The sequence below is a fragment of the Pungitius pungitius genome, chromosome 17 (assembly GCF_949316345.1).
Source record: "Pungitius pungitius chromosome 17, fPunPun2.1, whole genome shotgun sequence".
Classification (NCBI taxonomy): domain Eukaryota; kingdom Metazoa; phylum Chordata; class Actinopteri; order Perciformes; family Gasterosteidae; genus Pungitius; species Pungitius pungitius.
The window spans coordinates 5,548,744-5,574,280 of NC_084916.1; the positions used below are offsets into that span (position 1 = coordinate 5,548,744).

The 25,537-nt window shown below is 41.3% G+C and overlaps 1 protein-coding gene across 9 annotated transcripts in view; it reads right to left on the reverse strand.

The window, feature by feature from the left end:
- Positions 1 to 22,211, reverse strand: part of epb41a (erythrocyte membrane protein band 4.1a) — a 40,996-nt gene extending 18,785 nt beyond the window's left edge. For 4 of the 9 annotated variants that reach the window (XM_037473379.2, XM_037473378.2, XM_037473377.2 and 1 more), the window contains exons 1-14: positions 22,079 to 22,208; positions 13,169 to 13,488; positions 11,357 to 11,644; positions 8,365 to 8,469; positions 8,167 to 8,209; positions 7,984 to 8,059; positions 6,681 to 6,899; positions 6,103 to 6,190; positions 3,927 to 4,079; positions 3,691 to 3,788; positions 3,397 to 3,572; positions 2,935 to 3,167; positions 1,883 to 1,957; positions 1,087 to 1,134 (exon numbers count right to left, since the gene is read on the reverse strand). In XM_037473379.2, the coding sequence (XP_037329276.2) occupies positions 1,087 to 1,134; positions 1,883 to 1,957; positions 2,935 to 3,167; positions 3,397 to 3,572; positions 3,691 to 3,788; positions 3,927 to 4,079; positions 6,103 to 6,190; positions 6,681 to 6,899; positions 7,984 to 8,059; positions 8,167 to 8,209; positions 8,365 to 8,469; positions 11,357 to 11,644; positions 13,169 to 13,480 (1,914 nt within the window). In that variant the 5' untranslated portion in view covers positions 13,481 to 13,488; positions 22,079 to 22,208. Of the gene's footprint in view, positions 1 to 1,086; positions 1,135 to 1,882; positions 1,958 to 2,934; positions 3,168 to 3,396; positions 3,573 to 3,690; positions 3,789 to 3,926; positions 4,080 to 6,102; positions 6,191 to 6,680; positions 6,900 to 7,983; positions 8,060 to 8,166; positions 8,210 to 8,364; positions 8,470 to 11,356; positions 11,645 to 13,168; positions 13,489 to 22,078 lie in introns of all 9 variants that reach the window. The other 5 variants (XM_037473382.2, XM_037473380.2, XM_062558689.1 and 2 more) reach the window with 4 other exon arrangements.
- Positions 22,212 to 25,537: the final 3,326 nt, after the last annotated feature.

Sequence of the window (25,537 nt, forward strand, 5' to 3'; positions counted from 1 at the left end):
TATACTTTCATACTTACTTTACTTTTCATAGGTTATACATTTAGATGTATTTTATTTTTCAATTCTGCTTATGTTGCTCAAAAGCTTTGAACACCTTCTCAGTATATATGATATCACAGAAATTTCAACAAAATCCTGGACGGACTTTTAAAAACAGTATTATTCCTTGTGTATATATGTTTGTGTAGATGACCATATAGAACTCAGAGTATTATTGTGTATGGGCAAAACAGTATATATCTATTATTCATAATCAGAAGCCAAATAAACCAACAGAACTTGAGGAAGAGCACGACATGCAGCGGGTTTCCAGATGGTCTGCAGCATGTGGAGTTCACGTCATGTTACGGATGGAGTAAATAAATAATTCCTGTCTTCATCATCTTTAGCGTACAGGACGTCATCGTGATCTCTGAGAACTCGCTCCTTCATCAATGAGGAAGAGAGCTGCCCATTTTTTGGGGGGGAGTGGCAAACTAATTCAGCAGCAGAGCAGGTTCAAGTTTTTGGATGTGTTGCTATGGTGATTTAGCCCAACCTGCTTCAGGAAACCAAAAAGGCTGATCTACATCATATTATCCTGAAAATGATCCGGCTTACTGAGTTAGCCACGTACGTGGAACAGGGCCCTGGACTCTCAGACAAGGGATACACGAGGAAGGTGCAGGTGATTGGACACAGCAGGAAACCATGGGGGCCATGGCAGACAATCACACTCACAGGGGAAAGACGCCAGGGTAAGATGTGAACTTAACCCGGGGACATGAGAGGCAGGATACTACAAAATCTAACCGGAACTAAACTCACTCTTTCTTTCGGCTTCTGACTTCTATCTACACCCTTTGCACACAGGAGAAGTTTCACTTGGTTGCAATTTGTAACAATCTTCTTGGCATTCTCCTATAACAATGGACATGGACGAGCCGTCACAGGGACACAAACAGCCAGAAATCATAAAAACAGAGTTTAGAAAACTTGGCGATCGTGTGCTGGCAGATAAAAGACAAGCAAATGAAAGCGTTCTTCATGTGATGAAGGAATGAGGATAGTGAGTCAGCACGAGCACTGGATCAGGAGCATGCTAACCTTCCTCACTCGCACCATCTCCATCTTTGTTTTGTCCTGAGGCGAGTGCTGCTCCACCGTCAGAGGAAACACAGTTACTGGATGTCAAGGTTCCCTTTCAGACTCTAACAGACCATTTGTAAAACATACAACTTCCCCCTCCTAATTGTACTGAATACAAAGATAAATGAAGGCCTGTTGGCCACCAACGCTGTCAATGGAACAGAATATGAAATATTTCAGATGAAAGGTTTTCTACGAAATTATGTTTCTACGAGACAGTAAAACTGCTCACACCCCTCAAACATTTTTATTTTTTATTCAGTATTACTTTTTCTACAATATTCCTCACTGGATTTGCTAAAAATAGTTTTTCTGTGGCCACCAATAATTTGAACATAGTGCTTTGTAAATCTATAATATGGCAATTTGGAAAATAAAAGCAACTGGAGATAATTAGTGGGGGGTGTTTAAAGGTGACGTAACTGGAATTTACTGAAAGTTTGTTGCAGTGTTTCAGGGCTTTTTCACACTTGTAGTTTGTTTGTTTTTGTCAGAGTCAGGAATAATATGACACAACGCTTGTTCAGTTTGTGTTCCCACTGCAACATTTAACAGCAGAGCCAACTGTTCCTTCATTATTCCAGTTTGAATTCAGATTTATTTTGCTGAGTGTGGGGGATTGGTGTATGAACCCAATCAGAAGGGGTTGCGTGGCCTAAACACTGCTGGTCTACTGTACATATTTTTCTATTTTTGGTTAAATTTCAGGTGGTTCAGCTGTAGTTCAGGCTGATCATGCGTCAAGCAAACAAACCTTGCTCTTTTTCTCTCTTTCCCCATTGGCGCTGGTCACAGAGGGAGAGAGCCTCCGCTCTCTCCTGGCCAAGGACTGTTAGCGGAGGCAAAGCTCACACATCAGGATCAATTCCAGCCAAAACCAAACAATCCACACAACAATTATGGGAAATAAACATGATGGTAGCCTTGGAACTTTTGGTCAAAGGAGGACCTGTTCATTTGAGACTGGTTCTCTGTTGTTTTTTTAAGCGTTTAGTTTCTGCATCTGCAGGTTAACTGTGAAAAGATACAAGCTCATGTCTTCATATTCAAATATAGCTTGTATGGGCGGGACTGCCGCTTGTTATACTAGGTCGCATCCTAGCAGGTCATGTGAATTCTTTTATATTAAATACTCAACGTGCGCACTGTAAGAGGAAAAAATGTCGGTAACCCTTAAATATTTAATTGAACGGACAAAGTTATAGATATAAAGTGCTGGGATGGTGTGGCTATGAAAAAGACTTGAGCTGGAGTCTCTCACACTGATAAGAAGCCAGTCTCCTGGCTGTAGAGAGACAACAAGTTGGTTTGGAGGCCACTTGCAGGTATAAGAACGGCCTGGCCCTGTTGTGAAGGGGGAAGGTTCTTGGCAGTCCACTGAGCACCTCGATGTTGTGACCTTCTTTCTCTTGCAAGGAAATAAACGGCAAAATAAATTTTTGACTCTGAGCCTTATTCTTATTTTATGATTGTCTGTGCAAAATCTTCCACAACAGCACAGTGAGATATGTTTGTCTCTACATGGTCACACATTAACGACTCTCCTCTTCTCTTTGTACTGACGTGCACACATGCACACACAGGTGAGCACACTCAAACCACAGCCATTGTCCTCCGCCGTTATCACTAAGGTTTCTCCCCTTCTCTCCCCATCGCATATGTATGCCATAACCTTAGTTGCTAATTGAACATTGGGACAAACTGTATTTTCGTTTTGGACCTCTTCTGTCTGGTCTCTTCCCTGATCACAGGGACCCTCGAACTTTCCCTTTTTCTTCAATGGCATAACTGGGGGAAGTGCACTACCTTCATTTCCGGGGTGGACTCTGGTCTGGGGCTGTGGCTCTTGGTGTTCTCCGCTGGCTGAACCTCTGCCTTCCTGTTTGCGGAGCGATGGCCGCGGTGTGTGGAGCGGTGGTGGTCAGAGCGAGTCAGGGTCGGTAGCAGCGGAGAGGGAACTGCCTCTCCAGGAGACACCGGAGACATAATGGGGGCACTGACTGGACGAGTGGATTTATTGTCGGGAGTTGATGCCATTGCTGGATTGGATGGCGAGAAAAGACTCACGTTAAAAAAACAAAAGGTGGTCATGAATTATTGTGCTACCTACCTTCTAGGAATACTAAACACAAAAGGATTTAAATGATAGATTCAAATAAAAAAACAGTTCTCAGCATGCAGTTTCTCTATTGTCTGCCATAGAGTGCATTACCGTCTGCCTGTATGCACAAACACACACATACGTAAACAGCAGCTGCACCATTTTACCTCCATCGAGGCTGCGGGAGTTCCTCTTGCTGGAAGAGCGCTGGAACAGAGGAGCCGGTCTGTCGATCAGAGAGCTGGCCTGTCTGGTCTGAGCTTGAGTCCGACCACTGTAGCGAAACTTGGAGCCCAACGCCAGGAACTTCCTGGGAGTGGTGGCCATCTCAGTGGAAGTCAGCCTGCAGAAAAACAGGTACTGATCAGCAAACAAGCATGTTGGCTAAATGTCAGGAGTCCCTTCAACTTAAACGCTGCACAGCCTGAGAACAAAGTCACTTCAAGATTACCATCCCCTACCTGAAGAAGGTGTGATGTTCTACACACACTTTCCACAGCTTCTTGGCTGCCTTGTAATTGGGTAGTCTGAAGCCAATTGCACTCTCATAATGTTCCACCTGTTGAAACAACAAAAGCTAAAACTGTGACTGATGGAATAAGCTTTGCGGTGCCCTCATGGTTATGGTGAGTTCTGTGTTACAATACAACAATAATGAGGGGTATATAGTATTTGTGCATATGAAAACAGCCTGTACCTCTGAGGGTCTTATTTTGATGAAGAAGCTGCTGCGTTTGTAGGAGACCTTGAGGACTTTGGGCCAGGGGAAACGGTTGATCCTCAGTTTGTCTTTGTAAACCATCAGACCACTGGAGCAAACACCCAGCATGATGTCAACACCATCCAGATCCTAACAGAGACAGGCAGATTTACATATTCAGACCACTTCAGATGGAGCCTGGAATGAACAACACTAAGTGTAAGCTAGTAAAGAGCATGCATGAAACAAAGGTTAATAAGTTGTTTTAACATTTATTTAGAAGTTAAGGTTACAGCCACGTTGACGTCTTTGGATTTCTGCTAGCCCACCCAGCTAAGCTGTGGGGCCTCGTTTGGACTGTTAATGACGGTGAGCCAGGAGATCACCACCAGGTGGCGCTCTGAGCTACCCGGGAATGCTTGGAGTTCCTTTAACAATCCTGGGTGCCCATATGGTGTGAATATTGCTACCCCCTACATTGTGCTTCTGGTCTGACACCTGTGGACCAGTACCTGCTTTGCCGGCTTAGTTAGGTGTTACTGGGGTGTGCACGTGTATTTGTGTATCACAGTCAATGGGAAAATCATGTAAAGAGAAGGTTGTGTGGTTTAATTGTGCGTAGTGTAACAAAAATATATAAATTCCCAAAGTTGTAACGTATTCAATATTGTATTTACAATTAATAAAATACAATTTATTTTAATTATTTCAATACGTTTCTGGGTGGGTTTTATTATTTTTAGAAAAGGTTTAAGGGTTATTACATGCAAAGTATTGGACCGAAACCCCCCAAAATTCACTGTGGTGTGGTCCATGTTACGTCTGCACTACTAGTTCTCATAATAATGGATCTGGATGAGCTCATATAACACGTGAGGTAAAGTGCAGAATCCCCTCCCTCTGTCCATGTACCGCTGATGATGCTAGATCACCAAAATCTGTCAATGAAAGACTAACCTAACCTAGTCCAGGCTCTGTTTTTTCCAGGAAAAGTGATATTGTAATGTTTACACACAAACGGTTTATTCCCTGTGCTTTTAGTACACAACAACTGTTTGCAATGTTTACTACTGTATAGTTTGTACCAATTCTGAACTATAGCAGTTTAATGATGGAACTTCCTCCTGCTGCTGACAATCATCCACAAGGGTGCAGTATTTTCCTGTTTCCATAGCTGCTTAAATCCCTGCTCTGACATAAACAGATTGACCTGATTTCACAAGTCACATGTCTCCCGGCTATTTCTTATCTGATGCATGACATTACAATACTAACAGACAAAGCAGCAAGCACATGGAGTTTTTTTTGTTTTTTTCTATCTGTTTGTTGACATTGTCTTGGGGCAACATGGAGTACAGGGGGTGTGCTGGTAATAGAAAGGTTGGGGGTTAAACCGTAGGGGAGCTGTGGATTAGACTGCTGATCTTCTAATAGAAGGACAACCCTTCTCTACTACTACTACTACCACTACTTACTGTGCCCTTTTTCACCATTTAACTACAAAAAAGGTGTAGGTTTGCAGGGTCCGGATGTCCTTCCCAAGAAACAGTGTATCAAACACTTTTATTCTGGTGTTGTTTACTGGATTCCTCCAGATCATGATTTTTCACTTTTTATGTTTTTTATGAGTCAACACACTCATCCTTCCTCTTTTATCTGGGGAAGGAACCTCCTTAAATGTTCATATCGAATCTATTCACATCATCCGTGCCCATATCAGCCATATCAACACACGTAGTCCACCAGAAAATACTTCTTATGAGACATACATCTCACAATTGGGTCTTATTGTACGGTTGGTTACAGCCTCTGTAAATAAAATGCAGGCTTGATCCACGTTACCAATCAACATTCCATCTACAATGTCTCACCATCTCAGTCCCCAGAGCTTAGAGGAGAGGAGCAGATTGCCTGCTACTTGTGGTCACCTGGAGCCAGCTGATTCAATTTAATAGCTGCCGATCCCCTTCAACAAACTCCTCACCACCACACATAAATGTCTGATTGATAGCTGTCCAAGCGGTATCACATTATTCAGATGCAGGGAAATGGAGTTCATTGTAGGAAATAATTGGTGAGTGTTCCCAAATACTGGTAGGGACAAATTCCACAATTCCAAGTATTGACAAGAACATGTCTTCATGCAAACCCACTTCCTACATCCTGTGCTCACCTTGGCCTGGTGGAGGTCCACTCCGTACATGGAGAGTTTCTTGGCATTCTCCAGAAACATCAGGTCTGCCTGGGCTGGACTCATTGACCTGCCAAAACAACACAGGAATCCCACAACTATAGTTACTGTTACTGCGAGGATTCTGTGATAAGAATACTGATAGGGGTTCTGATTGTGACAGTTATCATTTACGATAAGTTATCAGAATGGAAGATTTCATCAAATTACTCAAAGAATCTTGTCTAATGTATATTTTGTTCAAACCTTTCCATGTAATGTAGTTATTACATAATAAATTAATAGAGTTCATAACAACATTAATGTGAGGTTTATTCACTCAAGCGCTTCATTTTGAACATACTTTTCATAATCACTATGTAATTCCATTCATACTTTTGAGGCAGTTGCACCATCATCATCACTCCTCTTATTCTGTTTACTTAACTACACTTTGGAGTCAATAGTTGTAGACTAAAAGGTTTTTAGAATACAGGGTTCGTCTTTTACCCAATCCCCATAAACGGTTTGTCCCCATAGATGGTGGATTGAGTAAAGAATACAAAACATCAAGTTCTGACCTGTATGTGCGGTGCAGCTCCATCATTTTGTCCTCCAGCTCCTTGGTCTGACCCTGGGCCATTTTCATATCCTTAGTGTATTCACTGCCGTGAAGCTCAGGGTCATACTCGCCGAGCTCCGACTGCAGGGCGTAGGAGCCCAGGAGGGAAAGCGTGACGAAGGAGCAAGGGAGGCGGCCCTGCAGGATGTCCTTCCTCAGCTGGAGACACAGGTAGTACCTGCAATGCACATAAAGGGATAATATGGACTGATGACTATGATAAACCATCATAGTTTATTGATTGATTTAATGTTTGACTTTTGCCTGGGGCTGCCAAAAGAAATTAACTAATTAATCTTACATTACATTTTGAAATGTATTAATCTAGATCAGTGTTTCGCTAGTGGGTCGCGGACCCGTTTGTAGTGGGTCGCAGGCCTTTGCATGGAAAACACCGCTAGCAGCACCCCCCCCCCCCCCCCCCGTCGACGCCGCTAGCGCAACCTCCCCCCCGTTGACCGAATTGTGATTAAGGGGTGATGGGTGGGTCCCGGAGCCAGTTGAGAACCACTGATCTAGATGAATTGCTATTAAAAGTTTTACTTCAAAGACTAAACCTTATAAAAAAAAAAAGTAATCACTTACTCAAAAGAAAACGTGTACTTGTTTAATTGTATTCTTTTTAACACAAAACTACACACATCTGATCATCTTGGGAGCAGAATTCCACGAGGTGGAACGTGTTGAACTAGTGACTCTTCCTGCTGTCCTCGTGCACTTTCCTCTTCTCTCAACTCTGCATAATATGACTGTCCATAAAGTGCCAACAATCTCCCAACATTGAGCCAGGACGTTTTCCAAACCACTGTCTATTAGGGACACAGGGGTAGTGCTCTCCACTCATGTCCCTCCTGTTCGACACATGGAAGAATTCCTGTGCACAGTTCTCTGCTGCACGCCTGTGTTCGTTTTACGTCTAATGCAAAGCGCTGTCTCCATCTTCAGCTCCCGCCTCTTTCTCTCCGATCTAAGTGACTGCAGCATGCAGCAGTTACGGTTCGGGGGTCAACGCACAGCGGAAGTAAACAAAGTTGCGATAAATCCGTTAAAAAATTGGATTGTAATAATTTGATAGATTAATTTTGACAGCCTTACTTTTGGCACTTTTTTGTTATGATTATCTTGACCATCAAAATTCACAAATCTCTCAACACTTTTATCTCGTTTGGAGTGCTAAATCCTACTCACATTTGGAATTTAATACAATAAAACTGATGTTCGCTGCTTGTAGTAGACAAAAAACATACACAAACATGGAGTACCTTGTTATGTCTTCAGACAGTTGGGCAGGGTCCGGTGGATAGAATTTCACATTGAATGTGAAATTATAGTTGGTACCTAGAGAAGAAAAGGAAGGTTTAAAATGATGAAATAACTGTAAACATGGATTAGAAGCATGTCAATGACCACAGGAGATAATAATCTTTGAGTAAGGTTTTGCTCACCTTGTACCTGCCTGCGGATCTCCTTGGTTAGGTCCATCCAAGTCTGGTCAAATGAATGAGAGATGTAGCATAATATCATAAAACACTGCTCAGGTTACTCTAACCACCAATGGTATTATCATGTGGAGAGTTGGCCTATTCTTGCCTTACTCAAACATTAATGTTGGGATTCTTGGAATAATACCTAAAGATGCTCACCTTCATGGTGGCCAACTCAGAGATAACCAGGCCATAGTAGTCTTTCTCCAGAAGGTTGAGGTGGTCACACACTTTCATGAAGAGCTCCTGACCTTTTGCGTGTTTCTGACACAGACATGGACGCAGAGAACAAGACACTGAATAGTTACAAACGGACGTCACGTCAAGGAAAATGTATTCAGGATTGTGCTAAACATGATGGCAGATGGTGAAAACAGTGCAGAGACTCAGGGGAGCTGCCGCTTCTCCAACCGGACTGTGTTGGGCCCTGTCACTAATGCTGCTTTGGACAACAACGGGGAGGACAACAACAGGCAGGAGGACATGCATAATTGACCAAGAGACTCCATAGTCACAGACTGGGCACCAGGTCCCACTGGAAAACAAACGTGTGAAAACGTGTGAAAAAACAAAAAGTCGTGACCGATCCGTGAGTTTCCTCTAACACTCGATAACTATTCTCTTTCACGCTGACTCCGGTCAGCAAAAGATCGAGGCTTCTCATTGTTGCTTGTTCTCTTTTATTATAAAAATCTTTAAGTTATAGTCTTCAACTTTCAGACTATTGCTTTATTTTGTTTTGTATGGGATCCAGGAGGAGATAACTGAATCGCTCGTCTCTCCCTTTTTTGTCAACATCAGAACATCCGCTTTTTTAGTTAGTTGTTTGTAGTTTTAACGATGTACTATATTGCCCAAGTCCACTATGATTGTGTAGTGATTCATGTCAACGACTCCAAATGGTGCAATAAAAGCTCTTTCATCATCGCCCGAGCATAGCCAGAGTGTTCTTACTACTTTCTCTCAAAGTATCTTTCCTGTAATGGTTGTAAATTGCTTGATTCCATAAGAAATATAGTTAATGATGCTTCTGCAACACGGTTTATTTTGAGAAGCTTACTTAACAGGAAGTGCTTTTACTTTGTTAAAGCCAGGGAGTAGCATTATATGTTTATGTCTTGATGTAAGAATCAATATGTGATCTTGTATCGAGAGCTCGTTTCGCGCACTGTTTTCCAATGCTGGGTTAAGACAGTAAAAGGTTACTGTTCAGACAAGATGAATTCTGGTCATTATTAGAAGGTCCACTTCACAACAGTAGTAATTAGACTTGTAAATGTTAATATATTTTCATGACATTTGACATGTTGTTTCTTTGACATGAATTACTTTCAGGGGCGACCCAGAAACCGCATCTCGGCGCAAATACTCGGTTTACGGCAATGCTAACTTTTACAAAGGATTTAGAGCATCTGTACTTGGCGCAGCTAACATTAGCTCTGTGACATTACGCTAAGGTTAGCTAGCTAACATTAGCTCTGTGACATTACGCTAAGGTTAGCTAGCTAACAGCAATGTCATTTGAGTTAATGCAATCATTCAAACCGGCGGAAGAAAGAACATTTGACGTTATGATGATATTGTGTGGCATGTGTGCAAAGACTTGCACTGACATGTTAACGTATATGACGCACACAAACCAACAGTCTCTTATGTGTGTTTCCTGGATGTCTATAGAATTTTCCAGAACATCTAAAATGTCACAGCAATCATCATCCTCATGGCCAGTCCACACCTGACTTAACTTGTCAGGTTGGCATATGCAGTACCAAATGTGAAAATACTTAGAGGTTATTCCCAAATGTGATAATGCATATCATAGAGGGGAAAGAGGTAGCCCGCGCCTTCAGAACATCTGACAAGACGTCCAGTCTTCATTTACATCACACATGTCAAGGTATCATAAAAAGTTCTCAGAAGTATGCCCAGACGCTGTGGGATAAAATCAATGTCTTTTGGAATTTGGCAGTTTTCCTTGAAGTTGCAAGCAAAATATCTCCTTCTTGCCAGAATAATCAACAGATGTATGACATCGCCTCATCAAAATGCCTTCGAAGTAGTAAATCTGCTTAGATCAGGTAAAAGAAAACAAAGTCCTTGCAGTATATGCTACCCTTGCTGATATTCTACCCAATAACATGGACCACGTGCAGCTGGTGCTGCTATAAAAAGAACATGACTAGTGTTTGGATCTCTAATAAAGGATCTAAAAAGTGAAGTGGCATCACCATGACTGATGGCAAACCTACAAAGGAACTGTGTGTGACAACTTCAGAGGCTTCCTTGAAAATGTCTTTGATCTGGCAATCAAAGAAACATGTCCCTGATGTGGATTTGAATTTCTGCATGGCTCAGTTCTCCTATCTTGGTAGTAATGCAAGAGCTGGAGAAGAAAACCTTTGAGTAGCCTTGGTGCATGACTTGTGTGTGGGTCAACATTATCAATAACATCATTACGTTTGTTTATTGAAAGGGTTCTTGTTCCATAGCGTATTAGTTCAGTTAGTTTGGTAGCTTGTTCCTAATGATTTTATGGTTTATTTTACATGCTGTAAATTTTATGTTTTGTTTTTGGTTGCAAATGTCTAAAATATTTGTCTTGAAGGCATTTAATAAACTCCAACACTTATTACATAAATGAGTTTGTGTTGTCTTTCTTTTACTTGTGGGTAATTGTATTGGATTGGATTTCACTTTTGTAAGTAAAAAGTAAAACTACCACACAAAACAGTTACGGTTACAAACCATAATACAATAAACTGTAACATACAGTATATTACGGCAGCAAACCGTTAAAAAACAGCAGTTTACTTTTGTCTGCTGCCAGTAAGTTATCGTTGATTCATGGTGAAAGGAAAGCATCCTCAACCCCTTCCCTCTTCATTCAATCACACACACACACACACACACACACACACACACACACACACACACACACACACACACACACACACACTGCAATTATTTGATTGTTTGCTTAGATAGTACATTCACAGATTTAATTGATTTTGATTGGTATTTCTGTAATTCAATAAACTTGAAACAAACCTTTGTATGACCACATTTAGGAAATGTTAATATTATGAAATGAATTGCTCTAATACATCATTTGAAAATGTACTTGTGTGCATAATGAAGATAAAGCTCTTACATCCAGTTCACACTCATAGAGAGCGTCATCCAGCAGGGTGACTCTGATCTGCATGGTTTTGGGCCGGCGAGGAGCTCTGGGAGCTTCGGTCTCCCTCTCTGTCATCTTTTCCTCCTCCTTCTCTCCCTGACTGCCTCCTTCAGGGCCAGACTCTTTCTCCTCCTCCTCTTCCTCCTTCTCCTTGTCCTCCTTCTCCAGGGCAGTCTCCTCTCCTCTTTCCTTGTCCTCCTTGTCGTTTTCAGCCTCCTCCTCCTCCTCCTCAGCTTCTTTGTTCTCTACCTGGACGGCCTGACAAGACACTTTAATTACAAAGGAGGACAGACACTCATAGAAATGTGTTACTGGGAAACAATAAGCTTCATCCATTCAAACAACTGCATTCTAAACATCACAACTTTATGATGTTTTGACGAACAATCTCTCAAGGTAAATGTTGGAATGCTGTTCAAGCACTCAAACTACTGTTCTTATCTTCTGCTTCTTCTTTCTATTTCTTCTGTACGGAAATCTGGTGTCAAATTTCTTATGGAAAGCAGAAGGTAAAAAAATGTTAAACTGCCAGTAGAGTTGTATTCCTGATCTCACGTCAGACATTTAAAGGTATTTTTGCATTCGTCTCGGGTCTCGAACATACACATTTTAGTAAACTCATTGGTAACTGGGACCATGGACACTAACTTTCTGTCACCATGAGAACCACACAGACCCGCACCACCAGTCACTCTCTGTCTCTCCCTTACACGGGTGATTGGTATTAGCTTTGTAGTGTGTGCAGTACACACAAAAACACAGTGAAGATCGAAAAAAATATTTTATTCCAAAAAAATATATAGAGCTGAGTCAAAACTATATGTGGTGGCGGGCGTGGTTCCAGCTCGGCTGCAGGTGGGAGAGAGGGGGAGTGGCTCGGGGAACAGTGCCAGGTGAGAACGATTGATTTGATTGTGATTAATGATTGACATGTGTGTGTGTGCGTCTCCTCCCGACTGAAGAAGGCAGTAAGGCGAGCGAGCGGGGAGAGAGACCGACCGAGCGAGCGGCGTGTTCCAGTGGGCAGGAGCAAAACAATAAAAATAATAAAATATTGTAACCCACCACCCTGGTGTCGAGCGCCTGTGTCCGGAGCCATACCGACCCACACCCTACACTATATTCAACTCGAAACTATTTTTCCTCTACTTATTTTGATTTAGAATATATTGTATTTTTCAATGATCAACTAACAAGAATTAAACTTTCAGGTTGTTTTTCAAATGAAACTTGGATTTGGCTCCATACTAGCTTGCCTTGTGGTAGCTAAAGCGATTTGGATGCGTGTGTCTGTGTTTGGGTTTTAGTTGTTTACCATCACTGTCAGTGCTGTCCAGTTCACCTTGTGTGTTAATCGATGCAATAAATTAGGCCAATATGAATGTGATAAAACATTACTCATTATTTGTAAGATTTTTGTCTTTAGAAGAATCATGATTAATCTTAATTAATTGTTTATTTTTCTTAATCTTTTGACAGCCCTTTTCTGTATTTTCAGCCATTTAAAAAAAAATCATGTCAGCTTTTATTTTACTGCATTCCACCGCATTTTCCACAGGAAATGCATTTTCTTGTTAAATCTTATAAGTAATGCTAACTGCATGAATAGTACAGCAAAACACTTTTAATAACCTGTAACAGCAAATACTAATGAAATGCATCCCAACATAAACGTCCTGTCATAAGCTCAAGTCTAATTGAAAGCATCAGTAAGCAAAGACTGATGAATAATTACAAGTCATCCATTTAACAGATAGATATTCCGATGTAATGTAGACTGACCTGAGCCTCAGCACTGCTCACAGAGTGCCGGTCATGGGGCACCTCTCCCTCTGTTCTCAGTTCAGGTTCAGGGTCAGCGATGGGGGCCATGGCTTCTTCTCCTTCCTTGCCATCTTTCTCTCCCGCGTCACTCTCACATTGCGAGCGCCTCTTCAGGAAGGAGGAGAAGAGGCGGGAGAGGCCTCGGCCGGCAGAGTTGCGGTTGCGAGTTCGGAGCTGCTCCTCCTCCGGCGACGGCGGCCTGTTGTCCTGGCCGGCTTCCTCCTGCTGGCTCGGCTTCTTCTGGTGACTCTCCGCTTCATCGGTTGTCATGGTAACAGCTAAGGGGATAGAGGACAAAAAATTAGGAGAAGAAATTCCACAACAGAAAGAGCCCTGTGTACGAGCTGATCCAAATAAGACAAGCCAAGAACATGTTCATACCAGATGGAAACGGAGCCTTTGACTAACAATGGGATCATTATTAGCATTGTTTTCATGGTAAATGATCATTTGACTGTATTTATACTTCTATTCTAGTCTTCCAACCACTCAACGCTCTTTAACACTACATGTCATCATCACCCTTTCACACCCATTATACACTGATGACATTGTAGTAGTAATATAATAATATTATTTTTTATACATTATTGTATAATATTTTTACCCTGTTGGAACACAGGATAAAAACCTTCCATATGTAACCAATCTATCCTGAGAGGGGTGTAATAAAAAAGAACGGGCTTCTTACAATGCTGCACATCTCTGTGAGTTTCCCTAACACATACAAATATATACATACATACAGCGACAACAAAGTCAGCGAGTCAGCAGACAGCTTTCACACCACCCACAACTTTGAAGCAGAAGCCAGTAGCACTCAGCTAGACAGTGTGCATTCATGGCAGCGCAGCAGCTCAAAGCAAAGCAAGCAGCAGAGTAAACAACCATTTCATAAAAAGATACTGGAGAGAAAAAGAATGCAACAGATGCAGAGACACACTAGGGCATCCTCCGCAGCAGTGTCCAGCTGGAGAAGCTGTGTGCAACCAGTGCAGAACTAAAAAGAACAGGAGTTAATGCAGCTGCAGTGACTAAGGAGGACAGCGATGAGGATGTTGTGTTATTGAGCTCGGTGGACACCACTGGGCCAAACAATCTGTCGGGTGGCCAAGCCTTAGCAAAGACCTAACACGACTGATAGAGAACTGAACTGTAACGTATGCATTTGTGAGAGAACCAATTTTGACACTGCAACCCACCAAGTTCCCAGGAAGACCAAAAAACATTATCTGGTGATCGCAGACTACCGTTCCAGGTTCTTTGAAGTCGCCAAACTCACTCATACAACATCTTAGTGGAGCACTTCAAATCCATATTCACACGTCATGGCATACCACATCTGGTATGGGTAGGGGCCGAGGAGCAAAGAAACCAATACTATCTCTTTCCCAAAGCTATTGCAGCACACCGAGGAAGCCACACTCGGTGCAGCAAACACACCTGCAGTTCCCTGTGAATCTGGGCAGCGGACACCAGTAAAAGAGGACATGTCCCTTGCATAGTGAGAGTACCTCCAGTGTACCTAAATGTCTACGACTGTACGTAAAGGAAAAAAAAGATGTGACCTTAATAGCTTTGTTGTTAATGTTTGTTAAAATAGCAATTTCAGATAGCATTAAAAATGATTTATGATTGAATGATGTTCAAAAACATGAAAGGTGGAATGTTGAACTGTTAACATTGGACATGATTTACTACTTCTAGTAAGCCTATTTTAAGGGTATGAGATTAAAAGAAAACAGTTAAATACCTGTTTATGTTGTTGTGTAGAGTTAAACATTCAAGAGGAGTGAAAGAAAAATAATTACTGGTAATGAGTTTACTGTCCACTCATGCATCTTTTTAGAACGTATTTTGAAGTCAGAAAGGGCAATGGAGTGATAACTAATGGATACATACCTATTCATACAATGATTATTGTTAGAACTGATTAAGACTTCCAACTATTGTTCTTCTAAACTCTCATTCGTTCCTTCTTTTTGATCTTCTTTATTCTGTTTCTTCCGTACATATTTTGAACTGCTTCGTCTCTTTCATATTTTCAGCTATATAAACCGTTCATCTATTTAAATATTGAGCTCCTTCTGGACAGGCCTGATATGACTTTTACCTCTTGTGCTTGAATTTATATTAATCAATATTCATAACATGTTTAACTCCAATGGAGTTTTTTTCTTCCAATTCTCTTAAACTTTTTTTAAATGTACAAATCCTTCTTCTTTCTCAATCTTTCAGCTTCAGCCACCATTTAAACTCTAAAACATTGATATGCTTTTTCCAATATCACTGATTGTGTTCCATGTGTTTTTAGGCCGTTATATGAGAGTTCCATCGGTGCGTATGAGGCAGGCTAGAATGGAGACTGAAAACCTGGAGAGCAGCGTCAGAATCTGGTTTTTAAATATTTCTATTTTGCCACATAGCAACAAAATGTTCCCTCTTTATGCTTCATTTTTGGATTAAATGGACATTTCACCACGTGGCTATGGAATCAAACAGAGGTATACTTTTGAGTGAGACAAAGTCCAAATCTCGCCCGATTGGGAACAATGGGAATCAAAACCTTTCCTTCGTAGACAGTAACATCCTGCCTGCGGTCAAAAACCCTTCACCCTCCTGGGGTCAAACACCTGACAACCACCATCATCCACAACCTGTATACCTGAGTTCATTAGCATTTAGTAGAGCACCACCCAGTGTACAAAAAGGAACTCTGTATTCGCCTCTTTCACTCAGAATGAAGCTGTTTTGTTGAGTTTGTATCTATGTGGAAATGCACTTATTGTACGTCGCTTTGGATAAAAGCGTCAGCTAAATGACATGTAATGTAATGTAATGTAAAGAAACGTATTGCTCTTTCAAATTCGACTCCAAATACTTTGCAACTAATATTACTAAAAGAACTAATACTAGTACTACAAATATTGATACTGCTATTAATACAAAAATTAAAACTACAACTGATGTAACTTGGCCTACTCGTATTACAAAAACTACTACTAGTATTTCTACTGCTTTTAGTGCTACTATTACTTTTTTATTATTATTATTATATATTATTACTCCAAATCGAACTATTACTGATACTATTAGTTATTCTACAACTGATATTATTACTACTACTAGCAATTAGTATTTCAATTAGTATTTCTACTGCTATTGTTACTAAAGATTTTCTTATTTCTGTATTTTCAGCAATTTCTGGAAAGTCATTTCAGCTTTCAGAATTTTGCATTTTTTCTAGTTATTATGATTACCAGGAGATTAATGTGATCTTTAGTACAGAAGGTCCCATCACTGGACCCTGATCATCCCATTTGTGATATCGTAAAGTCCTGCTTGTACACATACATAATAAACTGAGATTTAAGCTCCCTCTTTCAGCAGATTAACAGCCTGCTTGTGTCAAACTCTGCACGATGCGAATGGAACCCAGTTTGAGTCATTCCTCAGCATCAATGGAGGTACTGTGCAGTTAGCAGTCATAGAGTTACATGTTTCCTGTGCACACTGTATTTCTCAAGAAGCTAAATCCTTTCAGCACCCTTTTGGATACACATTATCCTTGTAAGATGTTTCATCAAAACGTTTACTGAAACCCATCCAGTTAAACCTGATTTCCATGAATTAAAAAGCAATTGAAGCATTGAAGGTATGCGAGTAAATATATTTAGTATTTAGTACTTGTTTCTGAGCACTAATCAGCGCTGTTTGGTGTCTTGAGGGGAGAGGGGAAAGTGAGGAGAGCAGAACAACTGGACGGAGAGGCTTGAGGGTAGCTGGGAGAACTGGACTAAGCAAGAAAGTTCTGAGGAAAATCCAGAAATATTTCCTGACCATACACCCACGTCATTTACAATAACCCAATAGTGTCTCCACAAGGTCAAAAGCTACTGTCTCATGTGGACGTAACGTAATCCTAGGGACTGCTGAGATTCTCATCGTCTGCTCTTCTTCTTGTCGTGACCGATCCTTCCTCCACTGCAGCAACAACACTGGGCTTGTGCTTAATTTGACCATATCATATATATACCATACCATGACTAGAGCTCTGTGGCTCTAGTCCATGTCCATGTGTCCTTGGGCAAGAAAGTGAATTTGCCAAGTGTTGAAGGGCCTCAAGTGTTGAAATGGGTATGAATGAATGAGTCCTGATGGGCAGGTTTCACTGTGTATAGTAGCTCCCGTCATCAATATATGAATGGAGTGAAATGGTGAGTGATGACATTTAGCGTTAAAGTGCTTTGAGTGGTCAGAAGATTATAAAAGAGAAAAATAAATAAATAAATAAATAAATAAAAAAAGATTGAAAAAATATTATAATATTACCTTTTCCTGATTGGAACTTCACAATGTAACCACGGATAAAGTTAGCTATTAGCTTCCACACTGTCAACAGATGAGCCGGTCCCTGACTGAAGGTTGACAGAACTCACAGCACATCAAGTCTCAGAAGCTGTGTAGGTGCTGTGTGAGCTCCTCAGGCCCAGGTGGATCTAATCACAACTAAACACACAAACAGGAAGTTCACCTCTTTATGTGTTTAGTCAGCACAGGTGTTTCACAGAATCAAGAGTCTGCAGCTTTTCTGTCCTGATAAGCAGAACACCAGGTAAGTTTGCTTTTGTTAAAGGGATTTTTCTGTAAAGATCTTTTGTAATACATCTGAAACTCCTTCATAGACATCAACATGGAATCCTCGGTCCAATGATTGAAGGTAACTTCCACTGGCTCCAGTTCCATAGCTACGTGCTACAATGTGAAGGGGGCTGTGTACAGGAGGCTGAAAAGGGGGAGCTCAACACATTGGGGGATGTCGGTGGCTCCTCTAGACCCTCAGTTGCTTGCTTGAATTATCATTGCAATCAATTCAGTTGAAACACAGTAACATTTGGTCTACCATACAATAAGCTATAGAGTAAGACTATGACAGCGTGGAGGATGCTATGAACTATTCAGATGAACTGCACGAAAACTGTATGCAGGCAGGAACCTGTAGGAAAGTCCATGGAGTCGGTTACTGCGTCTGGGTCACTGTGCTTACAGCGCCACCAGGCTGACCAGCAGCCAGTTTGATGACCGGTTGGCTCAGATCGGTCCCAGGAGCTCTTGGTTGGACACCAACTAACTTACTGGGGTTCAATCTCAGCGCCTGTCTTCACACACATATCATTTCACTGACGGATACTTCTTGCTTAGCTTTAGGTACGCACTGAAGGAAACTATTTTTTTTCTTAGATTTGGATGAACCTTTTGTTTTCAAGGTTTTAAGTCCAATGCATTTTTAAAAGTCAAACATACTTGTGTATCTGGCTGGTGGTAGCCTGTGTCGGAGTGCTGAAAGTGAGCTTAAGGATTGAAATCCGCTTTAAAATTAATCGGGCCTGTGTGGGATTATAGGCTGCTGTGTGCTGATGTCTGGATGGCTATCGGCCCCCCCTGGATGCACACAGGGCCGCTCTGCTGGCACAGCCCAGCTACTCTAAAATTGGCCTGACCTTATCAAATCAGAGGTTGGGAATATTAGATCAAAGATCCAAGTGAAAAGACCTACAACTCAAAAACAGCTGAGCAACACCAGAGCATCCGTGTGGGCAGGGGGCAGCAGGTGGTCCCACCCCGACCTAGGGTCAGGGATGGAAGGTGCTGTGAGACCGTCGGCAGGTTGAGAGGTGACAACAATTCTGTTTAAGGTATACTATAAATATAATTACTGCTGAATACTGCTGTCAAAAAGCACCTAATTTGTCTGAAGTGTAAAAACAACTTTTGAATTTACTATTGATTTGCATCGAAAAATTATAATTGTTGACCAGCACTGAACAAAAAGTGTTGTTAGTTTTAGAAATGATTACATCTATCCTTTTTTAATTGTTGTACTTTACAACCGCGTTATTTTTATTGTGGATTTTAATTTTAAATTTAACATTAGTTTACAAAAAATGAAACTGCATGAAGAAACATGCAAAAAAACACAAGCAGCAGCATTCACTAGTCAATCTAGAATAGGATGGTCAATGATATGAATAAAGCTTTGAACTATTCGTTCTGTCTCTAATACTATGAAGAAAGAAGGGATCTCTGGGGAAGGAGGTCGTGCTGGATGTTATCAGAGCACGAGGTCCTTGTTATCCTTCATCTGTTTTCTGTTTTTTTGTCTGTTCTGTCCATCCTATTCTTCCTTTACCCGAGCTACGATTTGTATCTCATGGGACCAAAATCCACAGTCCTTTTAAATAAAGGTTACAGATTGGCCAAACAGTTGCACCCAGCTTGGATACTATTGTATAGTAAAGCTGATGAAAGGGCCTAATCCGAGAACTTTGACTGTATCACTACAGATGCAAGAGATAGAGACACAAATGCATTGTCCAAACGTCAGCTACACAAAAACATTTTAACCGTATATTCATTTTTCATGTTAAAAGTTTGACTTAGAAGTTGCCAGATAACAAAGTGAGACTTGATAGAAGACAAGCGTGACACACAGAAAACACAGAAAACACAGAAGAAAAGATGTGGGTGGATTGGTTTGTCTGGGTGTACAGACCTTCAGGGTGGAACCAGTTCTCCTGTGTTGATGAAAAGAAGCACTGTTCCCGAAAACAACATGAAAATAGAGTGAACTAAACACAGAACAGGGAAATATTCAGAGAGGTGTTTTTACACCGCAATAGTGTTCATAGGAGCATTTCTTAACTCAATTATGAAAATGGAAATGTTCCAGTCAACACTACATTTTCCCAAACCCTTTAAACGTGGCCTTAATTGGCTTGGTTTTTCATACGACGTGCAATGTGTCCAAGACACAGAATGCATATAGATGTAGATGTTTAGTAGAATATACAGGTGAAAAAAATTGGAATATCGTGCAAAAGTTCATTTATTTCAGTAATTCAACTTAAAAGGTGAAACTAATATATTATATAGACTCATTACAAGCAAAGTAAGAAATTTCAAGCCTTTATTTGATATAATTTTGGATGATTATGGCATACAGCTTATGAAAACCCCAAATTCAAAATCTCAACAAAATGTTGGCAGTGTGGACAGGTGCCAAGTCCTGCTGGAAAATGAAGTCAGCATCTCCATAAAGCTTGTCGGCTGAAGGAAGCATGAAGTGCTCTAAAAAGTCCTGGTAGACGGTGGAGTTGAATTACTGAAATACATGAACGTTTGCACGATATTCTAATTTTTCAAGTTTCACTTGTATAGACATATTGCTTGACTGATTCCGCGTACCCAGCCCCTCGGACTGATTGGGTTCCATTTAGACAGGCACACTCTCATGCACATCCCAGCCAACATGTAAGCCCGTTTCTCTAAAACGTGCTGCTTATCAGTACCTTCCACAGAAAGACGTCCACAGAAGGGTACCCAGTGAACGGATGTCAGCAGACGGTACTGAGCACGGCCTCAGTGCCTCAGCAGACCCAACACTACACTGGCCTTCACACGCGGGGTTCAACCCAGGGTCAACAGCCAACGAGGAATTCTTAACGCTTTCAAATTGGACCCTAAAAAAAAATACCCTAAACGTTGTTCTTTTAGACTGACATTTGATCACTTTTCCTTAAGTGACCCCCAATATTTTGAAATATTTCACAACTGAACTGTCACAAGCAGCAACTTGGGCAAATGTTGTGGAAACACAGACACCTGCTTGTCTTTGAAGGGGAATGGAGGGGGATCTCAAAACAGTGAAAAAGTATAACAACATAAGAGTGATCATATGTGGTGCACTAAAGGGAACTGAGGTCATCCAGAGGTCATAGGGTGCCTTGACACAAACACTGCAACATCTGCACCTGCAAGCACAGGCTCCCGCAATGAAGTCACAATTTGAATCAATTCACACTCAGGAAGACAGAAAACTAACCATCATCCCTGACACATCCAGCTGCCAGAGGAGAACCGCCCGCTGGCCCCTCGTAATAGTCCTTAGGCTTTAATGTTTATATGTATGATGTAAAACAGGATATGATAAACAAATCTTGTAAAACTATTTTAAAAAAATACACTCTCCCTTCTCTCTGAAACATTCGTTAAGGGTTAATCATACATTAGTTAATGAGACAGAGGCTTTTTAGTCATTCTAAATAGATCTGTAGTTTTGGTATAGACACTTAATAAGAGGTAATTCTTTAACATCCATCCAACATGAACAGTATGTGAGGGTTAAAGGTTGAGGGTTGCTTCTCCTCGTTGATGGTGCACATTTCATAAAGCCGACTCTTTATTCAGAGTTACTTCTATGAGCTGCACTTTACGGACAGGTGCCCTCAGCCCCAGGTGCACCCTGTTGGCATACTGGTCAGGCACCATCAGCATCGGGCTCTACAGCCACTCAGGTACCGAGTCCAGGGGCAGTTACCAATCAGAACAGTAGTCCCGCCCCCACGACCACGTCCACTCATTCGAAAGATTCGGCCCGGACCTGCGCTGACAGGGAGCAGTCCTGCAGGTCCACGGTCACCAGGCTCCATGGTTCCGTCTGCTGAACGACATGCACGCGGAGAGCAGCTGCTGTGACGTGCGCGCGTGCCATGGTGATTATGACGACTGATACACCAAATGATTTAATACGTCAGCTACCATTTGCCGTGTCAATAAAGCAATTGTGCGAGATGAATGAATGAATGAATGAATGAAGATGAATTCATGAACACTCCCTGAAACGCACAGCGGTTGCTGTTTCAGAATAAAAGCCGAGCTTGAGAGCAGGAGGGATGAACGCCTCGGTGGGTGTACCTGTCTGCAAATGGCGCTGACTGAGAGAACCGTCAACACATTGTGAGCGAGTTCCTGCTGCTGATGGTCATGATGATGATCATGATGATGATGATGATGCTGTCAGTGACTCACCGCTCCGTTCTGATCAGCCTGCAGAGGAGAAGATGCTCAGCGGTCAATGCTCCTCGAGACACAGAGAAACAAAGCGCGACAGAGAAGCTCTGACAATGTGTTAGGTTCTGGTGGACCACGGAGGAGAGGGCGCCCTGTGCCCTCAGCGCTGTCTGACAGACAGCGCTACAGCGCGCGAAAAGGTGGTGCACATCATCTGAAAGTTGGGAACCTGAGGTGACATTTCATTTAAAATGTTGTTGTGTTCTTCAACTTCTTCTTTCATGTATGATACAATTGTGTAAAGTGTATAACGCCTTCACAACCTTCAGGTGGAGGAACACTGGTGGCCATTCCATTGCTCACTTCTGTCTCATACAATTGATTCAGTTGGTTTCACAGATCCGGTGCTAAATGTAACACATTAAAAACACTTGAGATTGAATAGAAATGATCAAAAACTATTGAAAAATTCAAGCTGTGATTTGGTATAAAATCTTGGAATAGAACTGAAATGTTGAGACATGAAAACGTGTTTAGGGAGCTGCACAATTAAAAAGGATAAGCACATAATGGAAAATTCCATTTAATGAACATATCTTCAGCTGAGGTAAAGGGACCCATCTGAACATGTCCTGCTGGTTTTTATCTGCTAGAAATGTTTCTGATTTGTGTCGTAATAAAAACATACATAAGCAGCCTGTCTGCACTTAAAACCTTGTTGCCAACTTAGATGGCCACATTGCCTACTGGGCTTCCGTGTCTACATACTTTATAAACCTAGGACAGTTCTGACGGAAATAATAAAGTGGGGAGACCCTCCGCCTGTAAGACAAGTTGTAGGGTTTAAATAACACATAAACACTCTCTGCTTCCCCCGTCTTTGCACAGGAGGGTGGAGCTTCGTATGTAATGAGGCAAGTGTGTTTGTGGAAGCGGCCAATCGGAGCAGTCCAGAGATCAGCCTGCTCCAATTACAGCTCAGAGCTGCTGTTCATGGTAGAGCTCCACCATCAGTAACCAAGGGTCCTGTGCTATAAAAACTAACGCATCCATTTTCACTGAGCATCTCAGCTCCTGCTTCTATCTGTAGCTGATACAGTCCCATGACTGACTGCTTCCTTTTTATTAGCATGCTCTAGTAGGCCGACACTGTCACAAGAAGCTTTTGTTATTATATCTTCCAACAAGATTAGAAAAGAATCTTGATGGAACAGGCCAAAAATAACATCCTAGCCTAGCTTAGCATAAATACTGTGAGCAGGGGAAAACAACACCTCTTCTCCTCTTAATATCACGTTGTATCTTGAAGCACCAGAGTACAGGCGTATAACCTGTTTGTCAGGTTACAACAGTTACAACTCACATGACCAAAGGTTTCTCCTGTTGATCCTAATTGTTTGGCAGGGTTTCATTTCTAGTGGCAGATAGTTCCATCAAAACAACCTGCTGAGTGGCAGTTCCTGCAGTAATAAGACCATAAAAAGCGCTTTTGCTATTTGAGTTACTGGGACAATACAGCCCACTGACATCTGTTCGAACTTTATTATTCATCACTGTTTTGATGCTGAAAGGACAGAAAGAGTCAACAATTCTGCCACTCTTTATTGTCACTCCTTGTACCTGGTCCAGGTCCTGGTCCAGGTCCTACTATGTGGCCTTGTGCAGGTCACAGTACAAAGAGTAAGTCGTAAAAAAAAAGAAAGTCAGTCCTGAGTGCTGTACAACCGGCTTGTCTGTTTCATTTGCATTTGCACTATGCATTCTTAAAAAGTGAGTCACAGTTTAGTCAACACTCTCAAAAAAAAGCAAAAAATGTCAATTGAGCAGTTTGTCAGTATAACAATCGTCTTTTCATTTTTATTCTTGTAAGTAATGCCACATTTAAAAAAAGTTATATAAGTACATGAAAAATGTATGTATTAAGTTAAATGTTTCACTAAAATGATCTCATTGTTCCTCATAAACTATACACAGAAATGATGTGTTCCTGCTCATCAAATGAAGAAAATGTCTGATGAAAACTGAAAAAGAAGATTTTTAAAAACTAGTGGCAACACGTAAAGTAAGTGAGTAAATGCTTCCATCTTGAACAAAAATGAACAAATGTAACGTTCAAATCGGCAGCACAATGGACATTTGTTTGGCATAAAAGGAACCTATTAGCATGCAGACACATGACGGTGTGTCTTTTGTGTGGTGAGCAGAGCGCTCCCTGCACCAGCAGCCTGTACAGTCACATCTCCTCACTCATTCAAGACAAAAGCCCTCCCCCTCCCCCCTTCACTATCACTTGCAGTCTGCCCCTCCCCCCAGTGGGAAGAGCAGGTGGTGAGGTGAAGTGACAGCGAGAGAGGAGTAGAGAACACCCCCCCTGTCTGAAGCTTTTCACCATACTGAACTCATTCTGTCTGCAAAACAAAACTCACAGACCTTTGTCTGAAATCTAAGTGCACAACCTAAACTTTCCAAAGTTATCAATATGTCTGTATGGTTTATATTTGTAATTTGATTCAATTTGATTCAAAATTACATATTTGCCTCACATTGGCACAGGAAAAAATCAAAAACTTTGCAATTCAGTTCAGTTCAATTAAGTTTATTTTCTTAAATGTTATAAAAGTGCAAGTAATGTGTTATATCTTTATTTTTCCACATTTTAATCTGTTGCTTCAGAGACCATTTGAGGAGACACAGAGTAAGCGTCTTCATATCTCTACCTGTAGGTTGCAGGATATGTGTATTAAACCATAGATATATTTAACCGTTTTTGTCATTCATCTATTTCTTAATATTATATTTAAGAAGATACTTTGATCAATTATTTCTACTAGACCTTTAAGGCTGATACTGGTACCAAATTTGAGCTCAAAGTAGTGCACAGTATTTACTTAATAGTTTTAAAACAAACAAATAATTAGTCACTGTCCCATGATGTACTAAATGTCATTTAAAGGGGCTGAGCATCTGGGTGTATCATGAGTGCACAAACGTACATTGCAGACTGCATCTATCGTCTGTAAATGGGTGTTCAAATGTGACATTTTAATACTGAAACAAAAGCCACAACAAATGGAAGTCTTTCAGCATGTTGCTCTGTGAAAGCAAGGACAATGTGTTTTGTGTCCACATGACAGTAAGCTGATGACGACAGAGTCCATTCCTCATCAGTCTCAATCAGACATCTGGCTGCGGCTGAATGCTCCCTCTCCACGCCATTATTGGGTCAGCATGCAGACGTTTGATGATAATAATCCACCCTGATTTCAGGGACCAGCTGTTCTTCCATTTCTGCTGCCATCTGCTGGACAAACTTAAAACACTGCATATTGACCCAGAGCAAGCTGAATTTGTAGAATTAGGACTGGATCATCATGTCTTGTTTTGTAGCAGTAGTGGAGATGGAACCACTTGAATAGCTTTGGATACATTAGGCGGAGTAAACAGTGTTCATGATGAATGCACATGCAGATCAGCAGA